This window comes from Mus musculus, chromosome 1 (assembly GCF_000001635.26).
Source record: "Mus musculus strain C57BL/6J chromosome 1, GRCm38.p6 C57BL/6J".
In the NCBI taxonomy this organism is placed as follows: Eukaryota; Metazoa; Chordata; class Mammalia; order Rodentia; family Muridae; genus Mus; species Mus musculus.
Window position 1 is genome coordinate 138,517,385 of NC_000067.6, and position 27,219 is coordinate 138,544,603.

General features: G+C 40.0%; 1 protein-coding gene across 2 annotated transcripts in view; it reads right to left on the reverse strand.

The window, feature by feature from the left end:
* Positions 1-27,219, reverse strand: part of Nek7 (NIMA (never in mitosis gene a)-related expressed kinase 7) — a 135,921-nt gene that overhangs the window by 33,548 nt on the left and 75,154 nt on the right. For both annotated transcript variants that reach the window (NM_001311148.1, NM_021605.4), the window contains exons 3-5: positions 26,819-26,959; positions 16,980-17,042; positions 15,353-15,463 (exon numbers count right to left, since the gene is read on the reverse strand). In NM_001311148.1, the coding sequence (NP_001298077.1) occupies positions 15,353-15,463; positions 16,980-17,042; positions 26,819-26,959 (315 nt within the window). The remainder of the gene's footprint in view (positions 1-15,352; positions 15,464-16,979; positions 17,043-26,818; positions 26,960-27,219) is intronic.

A 27,219-nucleotide genomic window follows, 5' to 3' on the forward strand; every position in this document is an offset into this window, starting at 1 on the left:
TTAAGTCATGGTATAAAAGTTTTCATGAGTGTATTCACTGCACATAACAAAGCAAAGCTGTCTTTTGAATGGATGAAACTACGTTCTGGAGAGTGAGATGGTCACAGGAAAGCTGAAGCAAAGCACTGAGAGTATCAACAGGCTGTCGGAGGGAGGGGTCCAGAGACTGAAAGGGAAACTGCTAAACACAACCAGAAGCCCACAGCTACAGAGCAGCGTCGTCCAGTTTCCTGTCTTAAGTTTAACAGGAAACTATGAAAGCAGCATAGCAAGATCCAAGCTCTCAGCCCCACTGGATACTCTGTATATAAAAATCATTTTTAAAAACAACAGTGCAGTGGGTTTCTTACTGAATAGTACTTATAAATTACCAACATGAAGAAACGGTACCTTTAAACAGCTTTTTTTTTTCCTACAAAGCTTTAAAAAAAAATCTTAACTTTATGAAGCATATGTCCTAACATCAACTTTTAAATCTGTTTTTTTACTGTATTTGAAAACCACATTTGGAAAAGTTCAACCAATTAATTTTTTGGTATTGAATGCAAAAAAAAAAAAAAAACCCTATATTTGAGAAAGTGAAAAGCCAGCCCTTCTGAGTCGCACCTGTGGCCAGCTGAGGGCTGGCTAAAATGGCAAAGCTACAGGGAAACTACTGGAGTCCTTTTCCATCAGCAACAACCAACACCCCCCTGCCACTGTGCCCACTTGCTAGAGGAAGAAAAAATGTCTGTTTAAAAAAAGGTAAGAATACTAGGCTAATTTTTCCTACATAGCACATGGCTGAAAAATCAATTACTTTTTGCAATTTCATTAGCAAGTAAGTCAGTAACCTATTCTAAATGACCAGGTAATAATGAAAGTAGACCACTGTCCTTCTAACTATGGAGAAATGCCCATATTGGGTTTCAATAGGAAGGTTTTCTTTTATGGCAGACTGTGTCAACATCAGTTTTCACTGGAAGGAGACAATACTGAAAATTCAGCTCTTTACACATAATTTTCCTTGAGACTTGGAACGCATCCAATAATGCCCGTGCATGCACCCCCCTATGCCACATTAACACATCAGAGGGATGACTGATGCCAACAGCAAGACGGGTACCGGGTCTCTTCATTCAAAGATGCACTGCATCAAGTAGACATTAGAACATGGAAGAAAAATTTAATGCTTTAACAGAGTCTAAACTCATCATAACCATAATCAACTTGGCAGTTGATTATTTTAAATAACTTAAAAACGAAGACTGTAATATAATTACCTCATTTCCCTGTTCCAAACCTTCCCACGTACCCCACCCTCCCACCCCACCCCTGCCCCTTGAATTCTTTCAAATCCATGGCCTCTTTTTCTTAATTATTGTAAGTGTTGGTGTGTTTCTGTTTCTTTTCAAGTCTCATTATTAAAAGACAAAATATAAAAGGGACACAGGAAAAACCCTGGACACAAAATGCACATTAGGGTGAAGAAGACCTGGCAGTATAAATTCTTCTCAGATACTGTTTCCTATAACAAATTAAAAGGGAGGAAAGCAACCTGGCATGAGTGTCATGCTGACCTGACAAACCTTAGGAATCTCACTGAAGAACAACATGAACTTGACTACCAGGCAATAAAGTCTGATTATTCGACTGGTGGTCCTCAGTTTCTAAACTGTCTACTTAAACGCTTGGGCTTGTCAAAGAGTCTTTAAAAGGAGGGCTTCGGCTGTTTCCGGAAGCAACAGCTACAATGTTGCAAACCTATCGGTTCTCACCGTGGCACTATTGCCTGCCTCCTAAGAGAGGGTGGGGAACAAAGCTACAGAAATTCCTGACTCACTTTTAATACAAGGCTGCAAGGTTGACATCAGCAGTGCTCAACTTTCTCAGAGTCACACACCTCTTTAAAATGGGAATTTTTTATTCGCTAGCAGGATAGCAACGCTTTTCAAAACTCCTACTTTCTGAACGCTAGATATCCCTGTAATAATACTTAATTCTGTATTATAAAACACTTAATGCAAACAAGTAAGACTTAAAATTAAACATACATAACCAATGATTAACATAAGGAAAGTTTCTAAAAATTAATAACAAAGTATTTACATGAAAGGTTATGTGTTGTGGCACATTTACCATGTTCATGCTACGAAACAGAATGTCTTTAAACCCCAAATAAAATATGTAAAGGTCTGAGGACAAAGGTTGCCACTCAGGTTTAATAGATCACTTGGATATAATATTTGGGTGGGTTTAGTGTCTTTATAAAGCACACTCACCTTGAAGTACTGTATGTATATTCTAACACCATTAACAATATTGATTTTAATTCAATAGAAAAACTAAATGTAACACAGAGCTAATTAAGTTATAAACTTAAACACAAACGTGATTACACTATTGCTGAAGTGACTTACTGCTATGAAACACAGGCTTATACAAGCAGCCCCCGTTCAGTATTTAAGAAAAAAATATCCAAAAGACACCTTTGGTTTTAACAGTAAAGTTTCCTGCATATTGAATGTTTAACACTAAACCCATGTATAAATGGGCTCTGGCTAGCTCAGTACTACTCTTGGAACTCAGAGAAACCTTGGCTCTGCTTTCTAGACCCTGGAGCCCCGGGTGCACGGCTCATGTCTCAGTGTGAGTCTTTAGCATCCTCAAGAAATTCCCGAGAAAGCTTCATTGAAACCACCCAGCATACATTCCTAACAGAGAAGGAAAAATGATCCTGACTTGAAACAGGTATGAATACCCATGGCATATAAAAATAATTAAGCCTGTAGTTACACATGCTAATCTTTGTAAACCAAAAAACTTTGCAAGGAAACATCTGGTATTCTCGGAGGCAGTGTCATAGACAGACAGGTAGCCATGTAGAATCTGTATCAGCTACTTGGTTTAAGGACCCTTCCCTGTCACCTCAAAGTGTCTCAATTGTTTTCTTGTCAAGGAGCCCCAAAATTATATAGCTTCTTACTGGAACTTATATAAAGCAACTCTTAAAGATGTACTCACTCCAGTGGTTACATAGTAAAAACAACATCAAGAAGTGACGTTAAATATAAGGAAGCTTTTCCTACTTGGAATGTTTAAATGTGCCTCGAACAATGCACACCTGCCTCAAGAACAGAACTGATTATGAGGTTGGCAATAATTAGCCATGTGACCTTAAGCCAGTCACTCAACAATGATGGTCAGTTTCCCTACTACATTAGACAGAATTCGGGCATGATCTAACAAAGTGCCCTCCATCTCTAAGTACTATCTGTGGCTCAAGAATTTCAGAAACAAATAACACATAAATGTCTGTTTGGCACATTTTCACACTTTAAAACAGGTAAGTTTACAGGTCTGTCATATCCTTCAAATCTTTGGTTAGTAATAATGCAAAAAACAGGCTGGTAGATCCTTACAGGGTCACTTAATATAATCATGGTCACATGTGAGGTGTCGGCAGGTAGAGTCCTCTGCCAGCAACTTGTAATTAGGTCAAACATCAGCAGGGACGTTATATCTCCGGACAGACACCTTTTAAATTATAATGTATTTGTTTTTATAAAACAGCACTTTGCAGTTCTTATTGCAAAAGAATTAAAGGCAGAGATGTGCTACAGAAAAGACAAATTGTTTCTGAAACTCTAACTGGCTATTGAGTGAAAGTTTTATTGGTTTTTCTAAGGAGACATTTTCTGCTGAAATGTTATATAATAAATAATTCTTATATAAATAAGGAACTGCCAGACTCAGATGTACAACCGCTGGCTATTTACAGGTGTGTGAGAATTTCATGGGTAAACATCTATCGGTTGGCATTTCAGTCTTATACTAATTCGCAGCGTGTGAAGACTTTTACTCTTGGTGGTCAGGAAAAGGCTCAGATACTCACTGATTTCTAAGGTGGAAAGCGTAGTGGGCCTGGCCAGTGGGAGGCCACTGAACACACGCACTGGCATCTCAGATCTTACTCATTTTGGTAAAATATTTTCCAACCAAGTCACACTGTTCTATCATCTATAATCTGCCTTCTAAACACAGGTATATCAGCACCAGGAAAATTTATTCAGAATTTTTTTTTAAATCAGTAAAAAAAAAAAAAAAATGTAAAAACACAAGGAAAGATTCCTGCCTTGCAGATAAGCAACTCTTTGGAGAACTCTCTTGTACTACGGTAGTTGGAAATGCTTCTAAGCAGCTCAGAGGTTTTCCATATTGCATAGAGTATTCTAGGTAAAGTCAGATTTATAAAAAGCGGAAGTTGGACAGGGTGGCATACACCTATGATGCCAGGAGCTAGGAAGCAGAGCCAGAAGAATCAGAAATTTAATGTCACATCCCAGTCACATAGCAAAGGCACAGGAAACCCTATCTTTAGAAAGATAAATTATATAATGCATAATTTTTTTAAAAAGTCAAGCAAAAGTTAGTCTCCAAGATGACATAAATGATCACAAAAATTAACAAAACTCTCTTTGTTAATTGAGCTACAAAGATGTTTTAATTTTTATGTGGATAAAGAAAACACACAAGAGCCGTAAGACAGCAAGTCATCAAAAACCTAAACAAAAGAAGTTAAGAAGTTTAAAACAGAAGTTTAGAACAGCTCGTCCAGAGTTCTGTATCCAATAAGCTAATTTATATGATATACGCACAGGCCTATACAATTACTGCAAGACTATATTTGAGATCACTGGCAAAGTTTGGTTGCCCCATAGAGGCAACAGGCTAAAATGGATGTCCTGCTATGTAATAAATCAGCGCTATCAAAGAGAGATGACACTACTGGCAAGACTTTATCTTCTTAGGTGCGCAGAGGTCAAGAGTGTAAAACACATTTCAAAATGACCTTACTTCCAATACAACCTTTACGTTGGATAAGTAAAAGTGTGTCTTGATATAAAACAATAACCCGACCGAGGAAGTAAACAGTTTTCTAACTTTTATTCTTCGAAGATAACAATCACCTCAAAACATGGCTGATACTCTAGCTGCTAATTTATCAGTTTGTGAGAAACTAAATTATATGATATATTTCATTCCTGCAAATCCCCAAGACAATGTAATATACTTTCTCTTCCTTTGAATATGAGTTGAACAAATGAATGTTATAACATTTATCCCTAAACTGGCTGGCGTGGTCCCTGTAATTCAAAATCTATGAGGTGGAGACAGGTAATGAGTTCAAGGTAACCTTGGGCCACACAGTACAATGCTGTGGCCACCTGTAAATTATCTATGCTGCAGTGGACAGGAGCACACCCAGCTGCACAAGGTCAACACTAATTGGAATTGGGGCTCTGAATACAAATACTAGTAAAAGTGAACAGGAAGTTGGGAAGATGTTTTGGAGGGTCCTGGGGGAGTTGGGAGGGTGTATCAAGAGATGGACTAGCTAAAACTATATTGTATACATGTGTGACCTCTTCAAATAAATAAACATATCTCAACTAGTTTTAAATGAATGCACAAAAGAAAGAAAAGGAATATTGTTCCCAGATTATATGTTATTATATGACCGAATTACTTGGTGCAGATGTAGTTAAGCTTCCAAACTGGTTGACTTTTAGTTAAGCCAGAGGGCCATTATCCTGGGCTGGCTTCACATAGTCTGCTGAGCTCTTGCAAGAAGTCAAAGAGATTCACAACCAGAAAGACTTTTCTCCTGGCCTAGCCTTTGAAAAGGCCGTGTGGCAGTATAATGCAGGGACCTATCCAACTGAGTATGACTGCCGGTCAACAGCAGTGACTTTAATCATATGGCTATAAGGAAGAAAATTCCCTCACGGGGAGTGAACAGGACACACACATACAAAAGGCAAGACACAGAAATGGAAACAACAGAAATACCAAGTGAATGATCCAAGAAGACAATCTTTGTCTAAATGCATTTGAAATATGTAAAGAGCCTTAACTAATTAATTGGAATAATGATATCTCTTAGAAAGAGAAAATTTATTTTAATTACATGTATTGCATACTTTGCTGAAAATATTTTACTAAAATAGTATGCATCTCATTCTTAATTATAGTATTGTAGGAAGACATTTGATAGCAGACAGACTTCTGAGCTTCCCCTAAAGAGATTAATTATATAAGGTTATGTTTTGTTGTACTGATAGGCTAACAAAATACAGGTTTAAAACATATAAATATACACTTATATTTTTCTATTTGCATCGAACTGACTTTCAAATATGCATTATAAATTATTACTTATACTTAGAACAGTTCAATGAAGTATATTTTGCAAAAGTAGCTATGAGAATTTCAAACGTACTGTAAGGATATCGTAGACAAGCAGACACAAACAAAACTCTGTGCAGATGTTTAGCATAGTCTTGATCCCTTAGATCTGCATCTTAATGACTGTATTTTCTGAGATTTCAACCCTGAAATAAGCACACAGGGCTCACAATGGAGCACACTAGAGTTCCTTTCCATGTAAAACAGGCTTACCTGAACTCAAACTCTTTTCTAAAACTATTTTATTTGAGGATTGTGAATACTGTTAATGAAGAAATCTATGATGAAAAAGAAAAAACAAAAAAACCTCCAGACTTCCTTTTATCCTCAAACTCATCTGGGAAGTATTTCATCTGACCACAGCCTCAGGTAGTCCTCTGTCACTAATTAGAGAAAGACTGAATATTTCAACTATAAATTGCTTAATTATATTTGTCAGTCTGCTCTAAACCAATTAATTATTTACTTGTAAGAATCTTTGATGCAACGCTATCCAGAGGTTCATCTCTGGAATAAAGACCAGGAGCTATACATCCGTTTCTAACCCAATTAGGCTGAAGACTTGAGAGAGAGTGAAATGCACGCTGTGGAGCCGTGTGGTGATTTACAGCATTACTCACACAATGCAAGCCTTCACTGCTTCCCTTTATGAAGCGTTAGGCCACTACCATGTGCTTTCACACAAGAAACACTGTGTCGGTATCCTTGTAGAATGCTTATGAAAAACAGGGTGTTTAGAAAACATCTTCGGAATCTTAGGGTCTCCACCCATACCCACTTCTGCACTGCTACATCAAAAGGCTTTCCTCTCACTTAGTAATGAAGCAAGCCTGGATGAGGCCCGGGTATAGATAGAGTCCTAGGAAACTGCTATACATGTCAAGTATTGGCCCTGGGAACAGAGAAATGTAGCCAAGGTAATAGAACCGACTGTTGTGTGCAATGTGGAGTTCCTGCTATCACCCAGGTACCAATCTAACAGAGGACAGGCTGGTGAAGAAAGAATTCAGTCTCTGCTCAAGAGAGCATTAAGTCTCAGGCAATACCAATAAAAGAATCACAATGGGATTGTATTACTACATGCTACAGAAGGACTGCACCCCATGAAATTAAATGTGTTATGTCCGAAGAACTTTTACAGAAAAGCACCTTTGAGGTCAAAGGAAAAGGCTTAAGGAAGTGGTGTGTCAGTGAAGAGCTCAAGGATAAAGAGACAGAAACTTGACCGGGAATGAAGAAGGGCATCCAGGGCAGAAGAAAATGCACACACGAAAGAGACCAAGGACAAAACACTAAGAGTCAAGGAACGGACGGACGGTCCTTGTGCAGAGCATTCGGGGAAAGCAGATTCTACCCCAGACATTTACTAAGTGACCACCCTAGGTCAGGCACCGCTCTAGGATATGGACGGTGACCATGCAGACTGAGATTCCTCCCCTGGGAAGCTCATCTCCCTAACCACACAGGCTACCAAACATTCATCCTCATTAAGAAATCCTTGAAGGATCTGATTGAAAACAGAGAGTTTTCTTATTCTTCTCTGCCACCTAAAGACTGATTAAGAAATATAGATATACAGAGTAGATCCTGGGGGATGGGGGGGGGGGGTGTGGATGAGGGGGGGATTAGAAAGCTCTGACTCTGTGAGAGAGAGATGCCTCATTTCAAACTTGAGAAAGAAAAGGGGCGATGGACCTAAACAGGGAGAGCATTCTGAAAAAACACACAGAATTTTAAAAGAGGTTAAAACTCTGTGACAAACTGAAATAGGTCAGAGAGAATCAAGTGTCAGAGAAGAGAAGAGCTCTGGTCTCCAGGATGCTCTTATGCTGAGTGTCTGCTTACAAACACAGGGACAGTCTACAGAAGATCATGAATCCGTTTACAGGCACAAGAGAATAACCAATGACATGATCCACCGTGGGTAAAAACCAAATGCCAGTCTTAAAAGTGCAGGAGTATAGGCTGGCTGGGTATGAAAGTAACAGGTACAATCTCAGCACTAGGGAGGAAGCAAGGAGATCAAGAGTTCAAGATCAGACTGCTACATAGTGAGTTTGAGGCCAGCCGGGCTACATGTGACCTTACCTCAACCAACGAACCAACAGGCAACACCAGCACCAAAGGCAAGGGTAAAGGACTGGCTTGGCAAACAAGAGCTTAGCAGTCAAACAAAACCATTTAGTGCTCTGAGAGCCAAGGAGTACTCCAAAAGGCAACCGAAAAGCAGATCAAAATGTTCCTGAGCTATCAAGAACGAGAACTGGAGACAGTGGCTGACTGGAAGAGCAGGCAGAGATTAGGATAGTAAAAGCTGATTGCTGTGGCCCTCTCCGAGCATGCCAAATGAACAGTGGCATCCTTCCTCCTAACTCCTACCCTTTGCCCCTCTTTGCTTTTCTACACCGTATTTATTAAACACCATCTGGCAAAACATAGACTTGACTTATCATTTTCTTTGTCTTCCCCCTGCCCCCAAAAACAAATTTCTTGAAAGAGTGAATGAATAAGGAATATGTGTCCTTCTTACCAGTTGGGGCTTCTTCTGGATATATGCCCAGGAGAGGTATTGCTGGATCCTCCGGTAGTACTATGTCCAATTTTCTGAGGAACCGCCAGACTGATTTCCAGAGTGGTTGTACAAGCCTGCAATCCCACCAACAATGGAGGAGTGTTCCTCTTTCTCCACATCCTCGCCAGCATCTGCTGTCACCTGAATTTTTGATCTTAGCCATTCTCACTGGTGTGAGGTGGAATCTCAGGGTTGTTTTGATTTGCATTTCCCTGATGATTAAGGATGTTGAACATTTTTTCAGGTGCTTCTCTGCCATTCGGTATTCCTCAGGTGAGAATTCTTTGTTCAGTTCTGAGCCCCATTTTTTAAGGGGGTTATTTGATTTTCTGAGGTCCACCTTCTTGAGTTCTTTATATATGTTGGATATTAGTCCCCTATCTGATTTAGGATAGGTAAAGATCCTTTCCCAGTCTGTTGGTGGTCTTTTTGTCTTATAGACAGTGTCTTTTGCCTTGCAGAAACTTTGGAGTTTCATTAGGTCCCATTTGTCAATTCTCGATCTTACAGCACAAGCCATTGCTGTTCTGTTCAGGAATTTTTCCCCTGTGCCCATATCTTCAAGGCTTTTCCCCACTTTCTCCTCTATAAGTTTCAGTGTCTCTGGTTTTATGTGAAGTTCCTTGATCCACTTAGATTTGACCTTAGTACAAGGAGATAAGTATGGATCGATTCGCATTCTTCTACATGATAACAACCAGTTGTGCCAGCACCAATTGTTGAAAATGCTGTCTTTCTTCCACTGGATGGTTTTGGCTCCCTTGTCGAAGATCAAGTGACCATAGGTGTGTGGGTTCATTTCTGTGTCTTCAATTCTATTCCATTGGTCCACTTGTCTGTCTCTATACCAGTACCATGCAGTTTTTATCACAATTGCTCTGTAGTAAAGCTTTAGGTCAGGCATGGTGATTCCACCAGAGGTTCTTTTATCCTTGAGAAGAGTTTTTGCTATCCTCGGTTTTTTGTTATTCCAGATGAATTTGCAAATTGCTCCTTCTAATTCGTTGAAGAATTGAGTTGGAATTTTAATGGGGATTGCATTGAATCTGTAGATTGCTTTTGGCAAGATAGCCATTTTTACAATGTTGGTCCTGCCAATCCATGAGCATGGGAGATCTTTCCATCTTCTGAGATCTTCTTTAATTTCTTTCTTCAGGGACTTGAAGTTTTTATCATACAGATCTTTCACTTCCTTCGTTAGAGTCACGCCGAGATATTTTATATTATTTGTGGCTATTGAGAAGGGTGTTGTTTCCCTAATTTCTTTCTCAGCCTGTTTATTCTTTGTGTAGAGAAAGGCCATTGACTTGTTTGAGTTAATTTTATATCCAGCTACTTCACCGAAGCTGTTTATCAGGTTTAGGAGTTCTCTGTTGGAATTTTTAGGGTCACTTATATATACTATCATATCATCTGCAAAAAGTGATATTTTGACTTCCTCTTTTCCAATTTGTATCCCCTTGATCTCCTTTTGTTGTCCCAACTGGTAAGAAGGACACATGCTCCACTATGTTCATAGCAGCCTTATTTATAATAGCCAGAAACTGGAAAGAACCCAGATGCCCCTCAACAGAGGAATGGATACAGAAAATGTGGTACATCTACACAATGGAGTACTACTCAGCTATTAAAAAGAATGAATTTATGAAATTCCTAGCCAAATGGATGGACCTGGAGAGCATCATCCTGAGTGAGGTAACACAATCACAAAGGAACTCACACAATATGTACTCACTGATAAGTGGATACTAGCCCAAAACCTAGGATACCCACGATATAAGATACAATTTCCTAAACACATGAAACTCAAGAAAAATGAAGACTGAAGTGTGGACACTATGCCCCTCCTTAGAAGTGGGAACAAAACACCCATGGAAGGAGTTACAGAAACAAAGTATGGAGCTGAGATGAAAGGATGGACCATGTAGAGACTGCCATATCCAGGGATCCACCCCATAATCAGCTTCCAAATGCTGACACCATTGCATACACTAGCAAGATTTTACTGAAAGGACCCAGATGTAGCTGTCTCTTGTGAGACTATGCCGGGGCCTAGCAAACACAGAAGTGGATGCTCACAGTCAGCTAATGGATGGATCACAGGGCTCCCAATGGAGGAGCTAGAGAAAGTACCCAAGGAGCTAAAGGGATCTTCAACCCTATAGGTGGAACAACATTATGAACTAACCAGTACCCCTGAGCTCTTGACTCTAGCTGCATATGTATCAAAAGATGGCCTAGTCGGCCATCACTGGAAAGAGAGGCCCATTGGACACGCAGACTTTGTGTGCCCCGGTATAGGGGAACGCCAGGGCCAAAGGGGGGGAGTGGGTGGGTAGGGGAGTGGGGGTGGGTGGGTAAGGGGGACTTTTGGTATAGCATTGGAAATGTAAATGAGCTAAATACCTAATAAAAAAAAATGATACAAAAAAAAAAAAAAAGGAATATGTGTATATGTCTGTATGCATATATAGACATGTCAACGAATACTGAAACAAAAATATTTGAATGGTAATGAATGAAACCCAGAAGATGCACAATGGTTCTAGCTTAACTGGAAATGAGAAGACCTAAGCTGAGAAAGCAATGAAACGATAGAGACCAAGGTGGAGGGACAGATACCAATTCCTCTTCTGGAACAGTACATTAGCAGGAGAGCAGAAGGAAAGAAATCACGATGCCAGACACAGGTCGTCATGGCAGACCAGTGGGAATGTGAAGTCTAATCACTTATGCATGAGAACTCTAGACACTTAGAAACGGGAAGATAGTCTTTGGATGATGAAAGGCTGGGTTAGGTAGAGTACCACTCACTCTGTGTGTGTGTGTGTGTGTGTGTGTGTGTGTGTGTGTTATGAGTAAACTCTCATAATAACATTATGAGACAGGTGTTATAAAACAATTTACAGATGTGTGGCTGAATCACTGAAGAGAAAGTGAGTCAGGGCCAAACAGCGCCCTACCTAGAAGTATTTTATTGCCATAGAAGTTTTCCAATCTCCCATCGGCTGTCCTGATATATAACATGTCTCTTATATATAACAACAGAAGTCACATAATTTTCTATGAGTATTGGTTGAAACCTGTCTTTTGTGGTACATACTGAGTTCTAAGAAGGTGTAAGCCATATCTCTGGCATGTGCTAATGAACAAGAAAAATGGACGTGGTTTTTTACTTCAGGAAAAAAAAAAAGAGCTATAAAATGGCATAAACTATTCAGGAGAGTGAGGTGGCAGTCTCTATGATTAAAATGTGTATATCCTGTTTCTCGGCAGTATCACATAAATGTACATAGACAAAGGGAAATAGACAGGTGTGGAGTTGTAACATGCTCTACCAGGCTTCATACTGGAGCTTTCTCTTCTTCTCTAAGAAAGTAATAGGAATTAAATTGTGAGTTGCCTATAAACGTGTATATTGATGTTGTCATACACGCATCTTTGTACTAAATCTGTGTCCAAATAGAAAACGGGGGAGGTGTGTCTGGACACAGAGTTGGCGATTACCTCTGGAAAATGTTAATGACTGCAAACTAGAGAAAACAAATCCAAGACAGGTGGGCCTTTTGTATTTAAGACAGGAGATAATCACAAAACAAACCATGGGGGGGGGGATGGGAAAACATAACTATGTGCCCTATTGAACTTCATTGATTCATAATAAAATTCTGCTTGAAAAAAGATACCTTCAAGTCAGATCATTCCAAAGAGATTCATTTCCCTAAAAACAGCATAGCGATTTGGTCAAGTCTCAATATACTGGAAAACAAAACAAAACAATAAAACACCACCACCACCACCCCACACACAGACACACACACAATATACCCAGGTTCCAAAGTGATCCACCAAGAAATGACTTTAATCATTCAAGATTTGTTACAGCTCTTATGGCAAAGATGATTGACACTATGTGTTTCATGTTTTAGATCTCGAGATCTAAAAGGTCCTAGGAACCCTGACCCTGAAGGTCTTATACCTAGACTAGATAAACACTTCCAGAACCTCCAAGAATGCAAACATCAGCCAAAGCCTACACTCTAACACACACAACAGAGGAGGGACCGAAACTCTAGGATTTTACCGAAGTACAACAAGTTGCCAAGCTCCACACTTACAAGGAATTGACTGATCTCTAAACAGACAGCTACATCATACACATCTGCAAAGCTTAGCCAGAAGCCTGAAGAGAACACTGCAAAGCTGCACCCATCTGTCTACAGCAGTACCACCCACTCCACACACAATCCTATTGTTCTGAACCTATCTTAGAGACAGAGACTTACCCTCTTTCCCATCACATCTCCTGTAAGTCATTAAAACAACAACAACAAAAACAAACAAACAAACACCCCTCACACCTAAAAGTTCAAATAGTTTTATAGAAGTTTCAGCCCTTTATAAAGTCAGCTTTCCTTTGTAGAAGTCTAGGTGGTCCACTAGAAGTAGACAGAGAACACATCCTGATTTCTTCTTAAAGTTATGACTATAAAGTTTTATTGCCCTTTAACTTGCAAAGAAATCCTTTGGCAGTTGGCAGTGTAAGTAAGTGGTGAAAAGTCCCTGGAAAAGAAAATCAGATAACCGGTTGGAAGTGATTCACGTCTACTATAGTGCTGTGCCAGCTCCCATAACATAATGACATTACCTTAACTTTTATTTCCCTGAGCTGGGAACTGAATTTTACTTCATTTTATACGGTGCTGTTATAACTAGAAAACTCTGGCCAACTGGGCTCATCTTACAGGTAAGGGAGCTGTAAGCGTCTGAGTGATACAGAGGCTGACACTGAAGCCCCTCTCAGGAGCCGAGTTCTAACTACCGAGCACCTTGACTGAAAAAACAGTAATGAACTGTGAGCTGTGAAGCCCTTTGGTTGAGTAGATGGTCAAGTACTTGCACCTGATATTCAAAGAATCTTTAAGAGTGCCATTAAAGGAAATCACATAAACAATTGTACCCAATAGACCTTCCAAAAAATACCAGGTCTGCTGTCTACCAGCAATGATGCTGAGGCTCCTGAAGTGTTACTACGCTTACTTCCCAAGATCCTCGTGAGGATTAAAGGAACATGTCTGGAACTCTCTTTCCAACAACTAGCAACAGACTATTAGTGCTTTACCAGAATCTACCTGCCCAAAGAAAGATTCAGTGTACAAGCTGAGAATACCCAGGCCACTCACAAAATCCGAAGTTGAAACACAACCTGCTGGGGAAACCACAACCTCAAGTCCATTTATATCCTTGCTGTGCAAGAAGCCTCCACCAGGGCACCCCCAATCCCTAACTCCTAACCTTTCACTCTATGATGCTGTTACTCCTCTTTAAGTCTTAAGTCTCTGTCAAAACGGAGGTGACAGTGGGCGATTCCTTGGCTACAGAAGGCTCTAACTTTTGTTTCTCTCCTTTGGTTGGTTTGGTTTGGTTTGGTTTGGTTCCAGACTGGCCAGTTTGTCTTCCTCAGTAACAGAGGCTTTGCTGGGCACAGACAGTGGAATACAGACTATATATTGGAGCCTGTCTTGTAAATATGCCCATGAGACCACAGTCTAGTCAAGGGACTGAGACTGAATGTGAAACACGATTCTAAAATCTGGATAAACAGTTTTAACCACTACAACATCCCCGTGAATTACAGTATGGAGAAAGTGGTACTGAGAGGTAATATGCGCAAGGATAAGCAGGTTGTAGCTTATTCTCATTCAGTGGTTTCTATTACTGCACATGAACATAAACCCAACTAATGTGCTTCTAAGAAAGACCGCTAAGTAGCTTTTCAGTCAGAGATTCCAATTCTTCTCTGATGCGTCCTCTCAGAAAGACTCAGGCTGCTCTTGGGCTTCTTTCCTTTCTGTGTGTAGCAATGGATGTGCGCATGTGTGTGCATATGAACTTGGAATGGGTGTTTGTACAGATACTTGCGCATGGTTGTGCACGTATGTGTAGAAGCCAGAGGCTAGTGCCTTCCTCAATCATTCTCTTTCTTATTTTTTGGAACAGTCTCTCACCAAACCTAGAGTTCACCTGCTCAGTTCTCTGGTAGTCAGTGAGTTCCAGGAACCACTCTGTCTCCATCTTCAACTGTGGTCAACTTTTTACATGGGCTTGGGAGACATGATCTCAGCTCCTCATCCCTGCATGGCAAGAACGTTCAACAACTCTGCCATGTCGCTAGCCTTGGATTTCTTTCCACCCTCCTTCCCCTGAGGTCCAAAGACAAAGGACCAAGTCTTCAAGCCCACGTCCAAGGTGACTTGGGTGCATTTAGAAATGTAAGCTAAGCCGGGCAGTGGTGGCGCACACCTTTAATCCCAGCACTTGGGAGGCAGAGGCAGGGATACACAGAGAAATCCTGTATTGAGAGAGAGAGAGAGAGAGAGAGAGAGAGAGAGAGAGAGAGAGAGAGAGAGAGATGTTAGCTAACTAAGGTTAACTCTGCTACATGAGGTAACTTCACAACCATTAGTTTCCTGATCACCTTTAAAGTAGCTACCAGGGTGACAGATTTCATAAGCAACTCTGTCAGAAAAACAAATGCATGAACAAACTTACCTTTATCATTCTGGAGAGGTCACCAGCATCTGCTAACTCCAAAACTATGTTCAGCTCATTATCCTCAATGAATGATGCATAGTATTTAATTACATTTGGATGGTTGAGTTGCTAAGGAAAAAGTCAAAATCAATAAATTTAATTTAGCAATGACAATTAATTCTTAAATTACAAATATTTTGACAGCCTATTTTATAGTCAATTTTTAAACACATAATTATTCCAAGTAAAACTAGATATGAATAATTTTATTTTAATGCTTTTATTAGATATAATAGTGTACATGAGATTTTTTTAAGTACTGCTGTGACTAGTAGGCATGTAAAGGCAATAAGTAAATGGTAGAACTGAATTATTAATTACTCAAAATTATATCCTTTAAAATGAGACTGACAAACAAAAACACTAAACTGTATGTATCGCCTTATACTACTTTCATACACGAGCTGTACATTTAAAGCTAGACTGCTTAAAACACAACTAACATTTACATACAGTGTCTAAATATAGTTTTTACATCAAGAAATATGAGCATAACTACATGGAACTTAACTATGTGAGTTGATTAAGATCATCCCTAAGGAAAAAATCTCACCTTGAAGAATAACATGCAGCAAGCCATAAATATTTACAAGTTTTATGTTCAAATTTTGAATAAGTTAACATGAGACATAAATTCTCAAAGAGAAATTCTCATGAATTATAGGTGGTTTTCTTTGTACTTAGAAGTTTTTCTTCCATGCTACCCCTAATAATGCTATTTCTATTTTTAAAAGCTGTGTGTGTGTGTGTGCGCGCGTGAGAGAGAGAGCTAAACACAAGCATGTGCACACATGTGAGTTTGTATGTGAGTTTGTATATATTGTGAGTGTGCAAGTGTGTATGTGTATGTGTGCATATGTACAAGTGGGTATGTGTATGTGAGTGTGTATGCGCCTGTGTATTTAAGAGTTACTTCAAGTGGAAAGAATAGAAAAACAAAGTTTTGAAATACTTTGGTTGAAACCGATACATTTTAAGAACATCCACAGATGAATAAAATAGCAAGTGTAGGCCATCATACTTGACTGAAAACAAATGAAAAATATAGCATAAGCTAGTCTATAAAAGAATACCAACAACAACAAAACACCGTGCAGGTGACTCGAACCTCACCACACTTAACAGGTAGATAAGAAACTAAAATTTAATTCCTAACACGTGCCCTCGATCCTTTGTCTAAGTCTGAAAAAACTACTTAGGAAATGTTTATAAACATGAAGCATCTGGGGTAGCCCAGGCTCTCAGTGTGACACATATTGACATGACAGCAATATGCACTGATATTACTTGAGCAGTAGAATAGGTTTGGATAGAATGCTCTACAAAATTTCTCCAGTGTTTAGGCCCATGCATCTTCTGACTTGAAAAAGTTGACTTTACATAATATTATGATTCAATTATTTTATCATAAATAAAAATCATAGTATCCAAAACACACATGCTCTAACTTATGCAGTGTTACTTAGAACCAGTGTGTCACCAAGTAAGCCTTAAAACGTGTTTTACTTGGAAATGTAACATTTTGATAAGTCATTTTATCAACCTCTTCAGAAATATTCAAAATAGCCTATAGATCATTATTTACCTTAAGGAGGTCTATTTCTTTGATACAATCAGCACGTGCTTTGGCATCCATTAAATCAAATATCTAAAAATGAAGTTTAGAATTATTTAGTAAAACAGTGACCTACATTTTTAGGCTAACATGTAAATTCTTTATAAGACTCCCTTTCTCTCTTCCCTCTACACACACACACACACACACACACACACACACACACACATATACATCTACATATGTATCCACACACTCACACAGATGCAAGCTTTATTTGCATTTATTTACTGTGAATGTCCAAAAGAACTTTATCTTATGTGAACACAAAACAACAAAAACCTTAGATGCTTTTCCTCCAAAGGCCAACAAACAGCAGAGTATATACTGGCACTCACATCTATTGCTCAAATAACCAGGATGAGGTGATGGTCAATAGAATACTACAATAATAAGCAATGTACATTGAACAGCTACCATATACTGAGTGTATTTCATGAACCATCTAATTCCCATCTAATCCTTACAAGGATAAGAATATTCCAGTGCTGTAGATGAAGAAAAGGATGCTTGTAAAACGACTGACAAAGGGTCAGGCAGCTCATCAGCGGGGCAAGCAGCATTTGTTGTTAATTATTTCAGTAGCAAACCCCCACTCTGCTGGTACAGACAGTTCTAATGGTCTGACCTGTATTCTTGCTGGGGGGCGGGGAGGCTGTAAAGCAAAAAGGGTGATGACTGGTCCTTTGACAACCAGGTGGAAATTTTATTATGTTAAATACTAAGTCCAGGTACATATAAATAGACATTCAGACACACTACATTTTTGGCATTACGTTTTCAAGAAAAGAGTGTGGCTCTTTGAGCTGCTATGATGCAGAAAAGGAGGACAGAAAACACAAAAACATATAACCAAAAGGATGTTCCTGTATCTTTGAAAATAAGAAATTTCAAGGCTCTAAAATGTAAAAAAACAATCTTTTTTTTTTTTCAAATCTTAGTTCTTATACTGCAAGCTGATTAAACTCATACAACACTATTTTAACGAATGACATTTTTAGTCAACAAGTTGAACTAAGTCCTACTACTTCAGTCAGGTAGATGTGTAGGTTGAAGTAGTGAGGGAATGCCAATCTTTGTACTTAGGGAAAGGATACTTCACACCTTCCATGTATATCAGAACAGCAGTCGCTAGAGGTTAAGAAGGGCTTGAGGGTGGGGGATGGGTAACAAGGGACAGTTACAGAACAGGTGTAGGTTCTGAGCATTCTAGAGCACACACTGTACGACAAAAACCATAGCATAATAACTGATTATGCATTTTAATTTAAGGAGGAATTAAGAGAGCTGCGTTTGTAGCTTCCCAACAACAACAAAAACAAATGACAGGAATTATGCTGGTCTGATAATCACATACTGCACACATGTAGTAAATTATCAATGTACACTATAAAGATTTATAATTATGTCCCAATTAAAAACAGTAAAAATCAAATTGAGAATCTTAATTTAAAATTTAAGACAAGTACAACATCCATAAACCTATTAGACTAAATAACTGAAGCCCGGCCCCTTCCGTCTACTGTAGTGACTCATACAGTTTTTACAGTAAACAGAGACGCTGGAGGAGCAACTGGCCGAGGGGAAAGGAGGCAGGCGAGTGGAAGGTGAGGGTTTTTGCCTGTTGTTAAATCACTGTCTATAGAGGTTAGAGGGAGAAGGGATGGATTGGCTATAAATGAGCACCAGAGTCAGGGATGAGAAGAAAGCAACCATGAGTAAAATGTATCCAGTGTCACCCTTCCTGAAGAAACAAGGAACCCTACACACTTAGTCGGAGGTAATTGTCAGCTGTAGTCTTAAACCAGTCTGGGATACATTACACCCTGTCATATTTATCTATCTCCAGATGAACACCAAGAGAGATGACTAATTCTCGCCTAATGATGAACACTGATACTGTTCTTAGAACTGCTGGTCACAGGGCTTGCGATAACTAAAGCTTCTTAGAAGAGTCAGTACTTTGGGTAATCATGGAATCCCTGTGGGGGAACAGCCCAAGAGAAAGAGAAAGGAGAGTGGCGGCCTCGATGGTTAAAAAAATCAAAGACTCACAGAGGCAGAGCCACAGATCTGAATAAGCAGCGCCTCTTAGACGGAAGACTGGCTTAATAATAAACGTCTGAGAGTGAGAAGCGCAAGTACCTTTGAAAATCACACACGCACACCTGGATGCATGCGGCATGGAAATAATAAATATTTACCTCAAATTATGTTTCAGCCAATTTAGAATTGTGAGTTGTTTTATTTTTAACTGACTTACTTTTTAACTGACTCTTCAACAATATCAAAAATTGCTCTTTAAACCCTGGGGAAAGATACTCAGTCCTGGTGCATTTAATGTGACAACGCTTTCTGAACCAAATAGATTTACAAATAGATTTAACTGGAAACGTGCGTCTTATCTTTCTTTAGTCAACATGTCAAGACAAAAGTAAAGGCTGAATCTTTGGAATAAGTCATTCCCAGCACGGAGTCAAAGCTGCCTGGTGATTTAATGAGCAAGGGAAGACAGGAAATAGAAAACGATATGGGGTTTTGTAAAAAGAAAAAGACATTTTACATAACACACGCGTACAGGAAGCATTTATTTATTTTCAAGCCAAAGTTTCTCTGGGCTTCAAAACTTATTTTATTCTTGGTTAAAGCAGAAGTTATTAGTTGGTCAAGTAGGTAATAGCTGATACATTCTTGGCATCCTCTGAATCATTTATAAAAGATTTTATCTGCCAGCTTCAAATTTTACCCAAATTACTCATCAAAAGTTAACATCAATTCATCTTCAAAAAAAGAATCATTCCTGTAACTTAGTAGAAACATCTCTAAAAACACATGTATTACACTGTTATGAAATCACACATAAAATGTAGTAAAGATGCATATACACACACACATACATGTGTACATTATATATATTCACTATATATATTTATATTTGTATTTATATTGAGCTAATATATACACATGTACACACATATACTTTAAATCTCCCACATACAAACTACCTCCTGGCCCCTCCTACTTTGAAGGATATGAATAAATGAATGGAGTAGCTTGTCCCTGCACTAAGTAGCCTTGTCTTCCGTGTGACAAATCCTCACTCCTCCTTCAGCCTTCACACCTAAGTACACCTCAACTCTTCTCCATGTTTTGCCCAATTATCCCTAATGTCAGGAGAAGGCTTCCACCCCTCTATTCAAGCAACCCAATGGCCAGCCAGAACCCTCAACCTTTACTGGGGGACCAGGCAGGGAGGGAAGGAGAATCTTAATCTGCCTTCTCCATAAGGTTCTACAGTGGTGGGTGGGAGGCACTGAGCACAGCGATTCTGAGACAAGCACCACCCCCCACCCCCCACCCCCCAGTGCTGGAAACCTCTCCAGTACCTGCTTCCCACTCATCAGCCTTCTCTCATCATGCTTACCAACTTGCCCAGACGAGACGTTCAGAGGCCGAGTTCCCTTCCCTGCTCAGGGATTCCATAAGGATCTGCCACATGATAGAGAGCACCTAGACACCTGGTTGTGTCCACAGTTCTCCCATAACTACTGAGAACTGACTCCAGGGGGTGCCCTCTAACAGGCTTCTCAGACAGGGGAGTCTGACTTTCAGTATATCAGAACCTTTTCTTGGGTTCTTTTGTTGTTTTTGTTTGCTTTGTTGTTGTTGCTGTTGTTTTTAGAGACAGGATTTCTCTGTGCAGTCCTGGCTATCCTGAATGCATGCTGTGGCCAGGCTGGCTTCTAATTCAGAGCTCTACCTGCCTATGCATCTGCCTCCTGAGTGCTGGGACTAAAGGTGTGTACCACTACCATCTGTCTAGGGTTTCTTTTAAATTACAAAACTGGAGAAAATATTTCATGAAACTGGAAACACTGCAAGCTTTAAGGATAAGGTTACTCTTTAGGATGCAGCCTTATGGAAGTACACAACTGTGGAGGTGTGCAGCTGTGTAGAGGTGTGCAGCTGTGTAGAGGTGTGCAGCTGTGTACAGATGTGCAGCTGTGTAGAGGTGTGCAGCTGTGTGGAGTTGTGCAGCTGTGTACAGGTGTGCAGCTGTGAAGAGGGATACAGCTGTGTACAGGTGTGCAGCTGTGTGGAGGTGTGCAGCTGTGTGGAGGTGTGCAGCTGTGTAGATATACACAGGAAGCTGTGACACTGGGTATAGAAGAACCTAAAATTTTAACTGTGAGGACCAGCAGAGTTTTAAGAAGCTTGTAGGAGCTAGAGTAACAGTTTCTCTCTGAAGATACCAGTAAGAAAGTAAATGAGAAAGGAGGCTGATATGAAAGAAATAGAGAAGCCTGGAAGGGGGGGGGGGGAGTAAATCAGAAAGAAAGCAGAAAGGGGAGATGTATCCAACATACATGAAGAGGTAGGGGAGGTCAGGTCGGGCAGTTAGCAATGTTCATACACCATGCTGGAGAGTAGAGATGTGCTGCCTGGCATATATGCATAAGGGCTGTAGCTCCATAGGGAATATAACCATACACCCACTGCTGTGAGGAGCTTCTGATACCGTGGTTAGAACACACTCATTAGAAAGGTAAGGAATATAATTCCAAAGGAAAGTTGTAAATTCCCAAGAAGTAACCTGAGCCCTCTACGATGAGAAACCATAAATTACTAAATGTGAATAAACAAAGCCCTGAAGACTGGAGACAAATGAGAACTGCAGATTAGAAACAAAGAGGGGCTGTAACAGGACAGCATCCATTTTAGAATATGTTAAGATAACTGACCAGGGGCTAGAGGCACAGCTCAAAGGGTTAGAGCACTGGCTGCTCTTATAGGGTCCCGAGTTCAATTCCCAGCAACCACGTGGTAGCTCATAGCCTCTGTAATGAGATCTGACGCCCTCTTCTGGTGTGCATGCATATATAGGCAGAGCGCCATATACATAATAAATAAATAAAGCTTTAAAAATTTATTTTAAAAAAAGATAACTGACCAGGACATACATGCTGACAGAACACTGTATATATAATAGATAAATAAATCTTTTAGAAATCTTATTAAAAAACAAAAAAACTGACCAGGATCGAATTAAGTTCTGGAAAACAGTTGAAACAGATATCAAATAAGAAGTCTGACTAATATTGAGTGGTACTTGATAGTAGGTGAGTTCAATGACTAAGTATGGTTTGACAGAGGAAATAAAAGACGAGAGAAGTTGGGGATTTTGAGACTTGGAGACAGAACTGGTAACACGGAGGGAAGAAAGTCAAGTATATACAGACACCATGAGACTAGCTTCAGAAAGATCAAGAATGGTGTGGCAAGGAGTGGATAAAAGAAGAAAGGGGTGGGGGGACAGGGAGGCTGAAAGTACATTTAAAAACAGAACAAAACAAAAAAGCTCTAACAGACCAGGGAGAAGGGTGGCTAGCCCTAGCAAGGGAGCAATGAAGGCAACAGAGCTTGAAGTGAAGTGACCCTGACGTGAAAAGTCAGCCATACTGAAAATGGTTGTGCTGTGCCTAAGGAGAGAAACACTTTACATGGAAATGGGGCATGAGGAGGTGGCTAACCAGGCCAGTTTCACACAAAGAACAAGGTTGGTACAAAGGTCAGGTGTGCTGCCCTCCAAAGCTGCCTCCAACACAGAAGCACTTAATTTGCTGTTATATAGTCTTCCAACTGCTATTCACAACATGCTTAGAATCTCCTGTTTTTACCTTGTTCCCATTCCAAGTGCTATTTACTTATACTCCATTAAGCTGCTGCCATCGAGAACTGTGCCAGGGTTTTCGAATGTCACCTGCTACATTTAGGGTGTCATTAAACCCCATCACAAATATTTTGGTCTCAGTCTTAGGCACTGGCCAGTGACACTAAGTAATCAAGGAATTGGGTGAGATTAACTCTATAATCAGCAAGAAGGGAAGCTGTGTGGGAAAGAACCAGAACGGGGGAGAAAAAAAACATGAAGAAGGTCGGATTTGTCGCAGCAGGCAAGATACCATCTTACTTTTTGCAAATGAGCCATAATAAAATGGACACCGGTTTTTAAAAGATTGTTTTCTGTTCTCACTTGCTTTAGGCTGCTAGATTTTTTTTTAAAAATTTGGAAAAAGCAAGGAGCTCATTACAGACACGCCTTCTACTTGCAGATACAAGCAAAGTTGTAGGGAAGTAGCTAGAACTCAGCACATTGGTTCTTAAGGCCCAGAGTAAATGAACAGCAGGATATGAGACAGAATTCTTTTTATTTTTAATTAGATATTTTCTTTATATACATTTCAAATGCTATCCTGAAAGTTCCCTATACCCTCCCTCCGCCCTGTTCCCCTACCCACCCACTCCCGCTTCTTGGTCCTGGCATTCCCCTGTACTGGGGCATATAAAGTTTGCAATACCAAGGGACCTCTCTTCCCAGTGATGGCCGACTAGGCCATCTTCTGCTACATATGCAGCTAGAGATATGAGTTCTGGGGGTACTGGTTAGTTCATCTTGTTGTTCCACCTATAGGGTTGCGGACCCCTTCAGCTCCTTGGGTGTTTTCTCTAGCTTCTCCATTGGGGGCCCCGTGTTCCATCTTATAGATGACTGTGGGCATCCACTTCTGTATTTGCCAGGCACTGGCATAGCCTCATACGAGACAGCTATAACAGGGTCCCTTCAATAGTATGATACAGAATTCTTAAGGACCCTGAATGCTAAACTCGGGGTTCAGATGACAAAATTATAAATAGTTCATTACAGGTTTGCAAACAAGGAGATGGCAGAAGGAATACTTTAACATCTACACATTACAAAGCCAAAGAGTTCTGGAAGGATATTCACAGAGTTGAGAGCAGTTGTATGACTGGTGATGCAGCCTTAAAATCAAGTATTTGGCTCTTCAAGAATTCTTTGAATATTTGTTTGGAAGTCTTCACAGCAGAACCTCACTTGGATAGCAACGCTCTTGTTGTAAGGAGCAGATTACTTTTTTAAAAATGAAGAACAGTGGTTTTCCTTGTTCAGTAGGAGAGTAACCCACCATAGAACTGAATAACATGGCTGAGATGCAAATACACTTCTCCTCACAAAGCCTTGAAGCTCTGTTCTCTAATCAGATAAGCTGGGCACAGCTTACAGCATCATTTGCCTCTTCAGTACAAAGTTATGTTTAAACTGGGAGTCAACACGGAATCAACAATTAAAGAAGAAAGACAAAGCAAACTGATAGACTCCCACACCACTTGAGGCATACAACGCAAACCGAGGGCAGCCAGAATCAGCCATTGGAGGATGGACAGAAATGCAGCTGTCACCTTCCACCTTCCAGACCACAAAGAGCAAAGCCCAGGCACAGACACAGAGCTCAGATGCTTGTGTGAGAATCTTAAAAGCTTTTACTTCTTCCCAGTAGCTCCGCCCCCTTCTTGCTTCCTATTTCTAATAGCAAGGTTCTCTAACTAAAAACTAATCACAGGAGGGAGAGCTAGAGTCCTGTTTCTTTTCCTTACTTACTGTCAGTGGAAACCAAGAAGGGAGCCAAGAAATACCCTGAATTTTATCCCTTGGCCTCCAACCTCCTTTGGCGAATGGTAAGGTCTCCTCTCTGTGAGGCACCGAGGGAGGAATTTGTAACTACAGCTTGAGAACTGTAAAACACGAGGAAGGCCCCACCTAAAGATCTGTGGAGACTCCTCATTTGTCTGCTTCTCAGATTCCTCTTCCTGGTTTCAGCCTCTCCCATTTATAGCCTGGCTTAAACTCCAACAGTTCAAACTGACGTCTCTATTCTGCAAAGTCTTACTTAGCAGGAGTCCATGCCACAGGGTTTAACAGGCAACTGTTTTTAAGCACTCTTGGCCCTTGCTAGTCAGACATATAATGGACCTTTAAGAGAGTTTTAATATGAATTAAAGTCTTTAGTAGAGGAATAGTCTCCCCCCAAGTCATGGGTTTCTGAACACTGACATCTTTAACCTACATTGCTTTCACTTCTCTAACGCAGGCTGGCCTCAAACTCAAATCCACCCTCTTGCCTCAACCTAGTGCTGCCAAGAAAAAATAAACTAGTACAACTTTGGAAAACAACCCAGAATTAACTTGTGGTATACAAACATGCTCTGTGTACCACATTTTCTATTTGTAGGAACAAATGAAAAACCAAAACCAAAACCCAAAAAACCTTGTATATGCATACTAGTTAAAAAACACACAACCATATCATGTAAGTGTGTGACCAGCAACTGTAAGCAACCTCAGCAGCCACTAAATTTATGGGTACCTTTGAAGAATGAGTAAAAGGCACAAGTAAAAAATATTTTAATGTTTACTTCATAAGCTGAGTATTGGGCATAAGAACATTATAAACAGATGTTTATCATCTAGACAAGTGTCACGTCGTTCTTTCACTTCAAATGCGGTTTTTTGTTTGTTGTTTTTTAATGCTAGGGATCAAACAAACTGACTCACACATTCTAGGTCAGCACCTTCCCTCTGAGCTACCTATGCCCAACCCTAGTGCTTCATTCTTGAAATATGGATGGAAACTCTGTTTCCGTAACAGCTCTGACTAGCTTATGGATGGCATGGAAGGAAAGACAAGTGCTTTCTGGGCTAAGAATCGCTATGAGGACAAAGGAAACTTGGTGAGGCTCTGGGAAGTGGGCGTGCCTGGTAATTATCCATGTTAAGTGGAACCAGAATGCCAAGGTTAGGGCCAGGCTTAGAAGAAGAGCAGACAATGATTGACAATTTTTAAAAAGAACAAAACTGGCCCACCGAACTGATTCTGGGACATTAATACAGCACAGAGACTTAAAATCACAAGCAATTTCCTCTGCATCACTTCCCCCAAGTAAGACCCACGGCCATTCTCCCTTCTTGCCATGAGGAATGTGGCAGGACTGCCATTCACTGATTTCAGGCAATGTGTCTTATAAACCAATTACATCCTTTTGATACCAAATAGATGCAGAGTTTCGGTTGAGACATTCTACTTCAGTGTCTAGTGACATTGGAGTGACAACTGGGCTCTACCTCTTAAGAACTGCCACCACCTCCAGTCATTGTTGATTATGGGGGGAACAGCTGTCAGCATTTTAAAGCCTGAAAGTAGTGTTAAAACTTAACATTACTGTTGGGGTTGGTCTATTGCTATAAATAGTAATGCTAAATTCTATATGGGACGGTCTAGGCCTACAAGTAACTTCTCAGGTTTACAAGCTTAGTTGTGCAAATCTTGTTCCTTGATTTAAAACTATTGGTTAAATAAAATTGGCTACAGCCAATTGCTGGAGGGATTAGAAGTAGGTGGGTTTGGAGTGACTGGTTTGGAGGAGGAGAGACTAGGAGAAAAGGAGAAGAAGAACAGAGTCAGAAGGAAGCCTCCATGAGGGGAGAGGAACCATGAGCACGCGGCCAGGAGAAACAGCAAGTATCTGGGGTTCACCACTGAGGAGGTAGCCAGGCCAGAAGTTAGAAGAGTAGATTAGGAGTGACCCCTCCACCCCCAGCCCCTAGTAACTGTCAAAACCAAAAAAAATAACCATAGTCTGAGTCTCATTTATTTGTAAGCTAGTCAGGAATAAGCATAAAGTGATTATACTGTATATTAATTTCTATGTATTAGAGCCACATATATACAATGAGAACAGGACAGATCTATCATAGGCCTTGTGCAAACATGATATGGAAAACTTAGTTTCCACCCCTTATTACCTTCAAAATAAGCTTTTTAAAATACAGTGTTCTTTCTTAGGATTCTCAAACCATAGTTTCATGACCCAAATCATTCCAGAAATTGTTCCTATTTAATTTTTAGACACCATAACTTCACATTAATTAATGCAGTTAAAAATCATCTTACCTGTACTTTTTTTAACGCTACCGGCACTCCATCCAAGAGACAGGATGCTCTATAAACTTCACTAAATTGTCCACGACCAATTTTCTTTTCTATTCGGAAGTTGGCTAAAGTATTATAGCCCATATCTGGCCGTAATGCCTTCTGCAATGAAAATTAATACAAAAAGGTTTTAATCATACAATATTCACAAAGACATATGACTTAAGTAGATGAAGATATGGTATACATGGTATATACTGCCTACAGTAAAGTTGCAAACATCCCACACCAAAGATATTTGAGTTCCTTGAGAATGAATATAGAAGGCAATTGAAAATACAACTTTAATCCTGGGGGAAGCTTACGCTATAGGGGTTGTGGAGGGCAGGAAATAAAATGAAATATATATATATATATATATA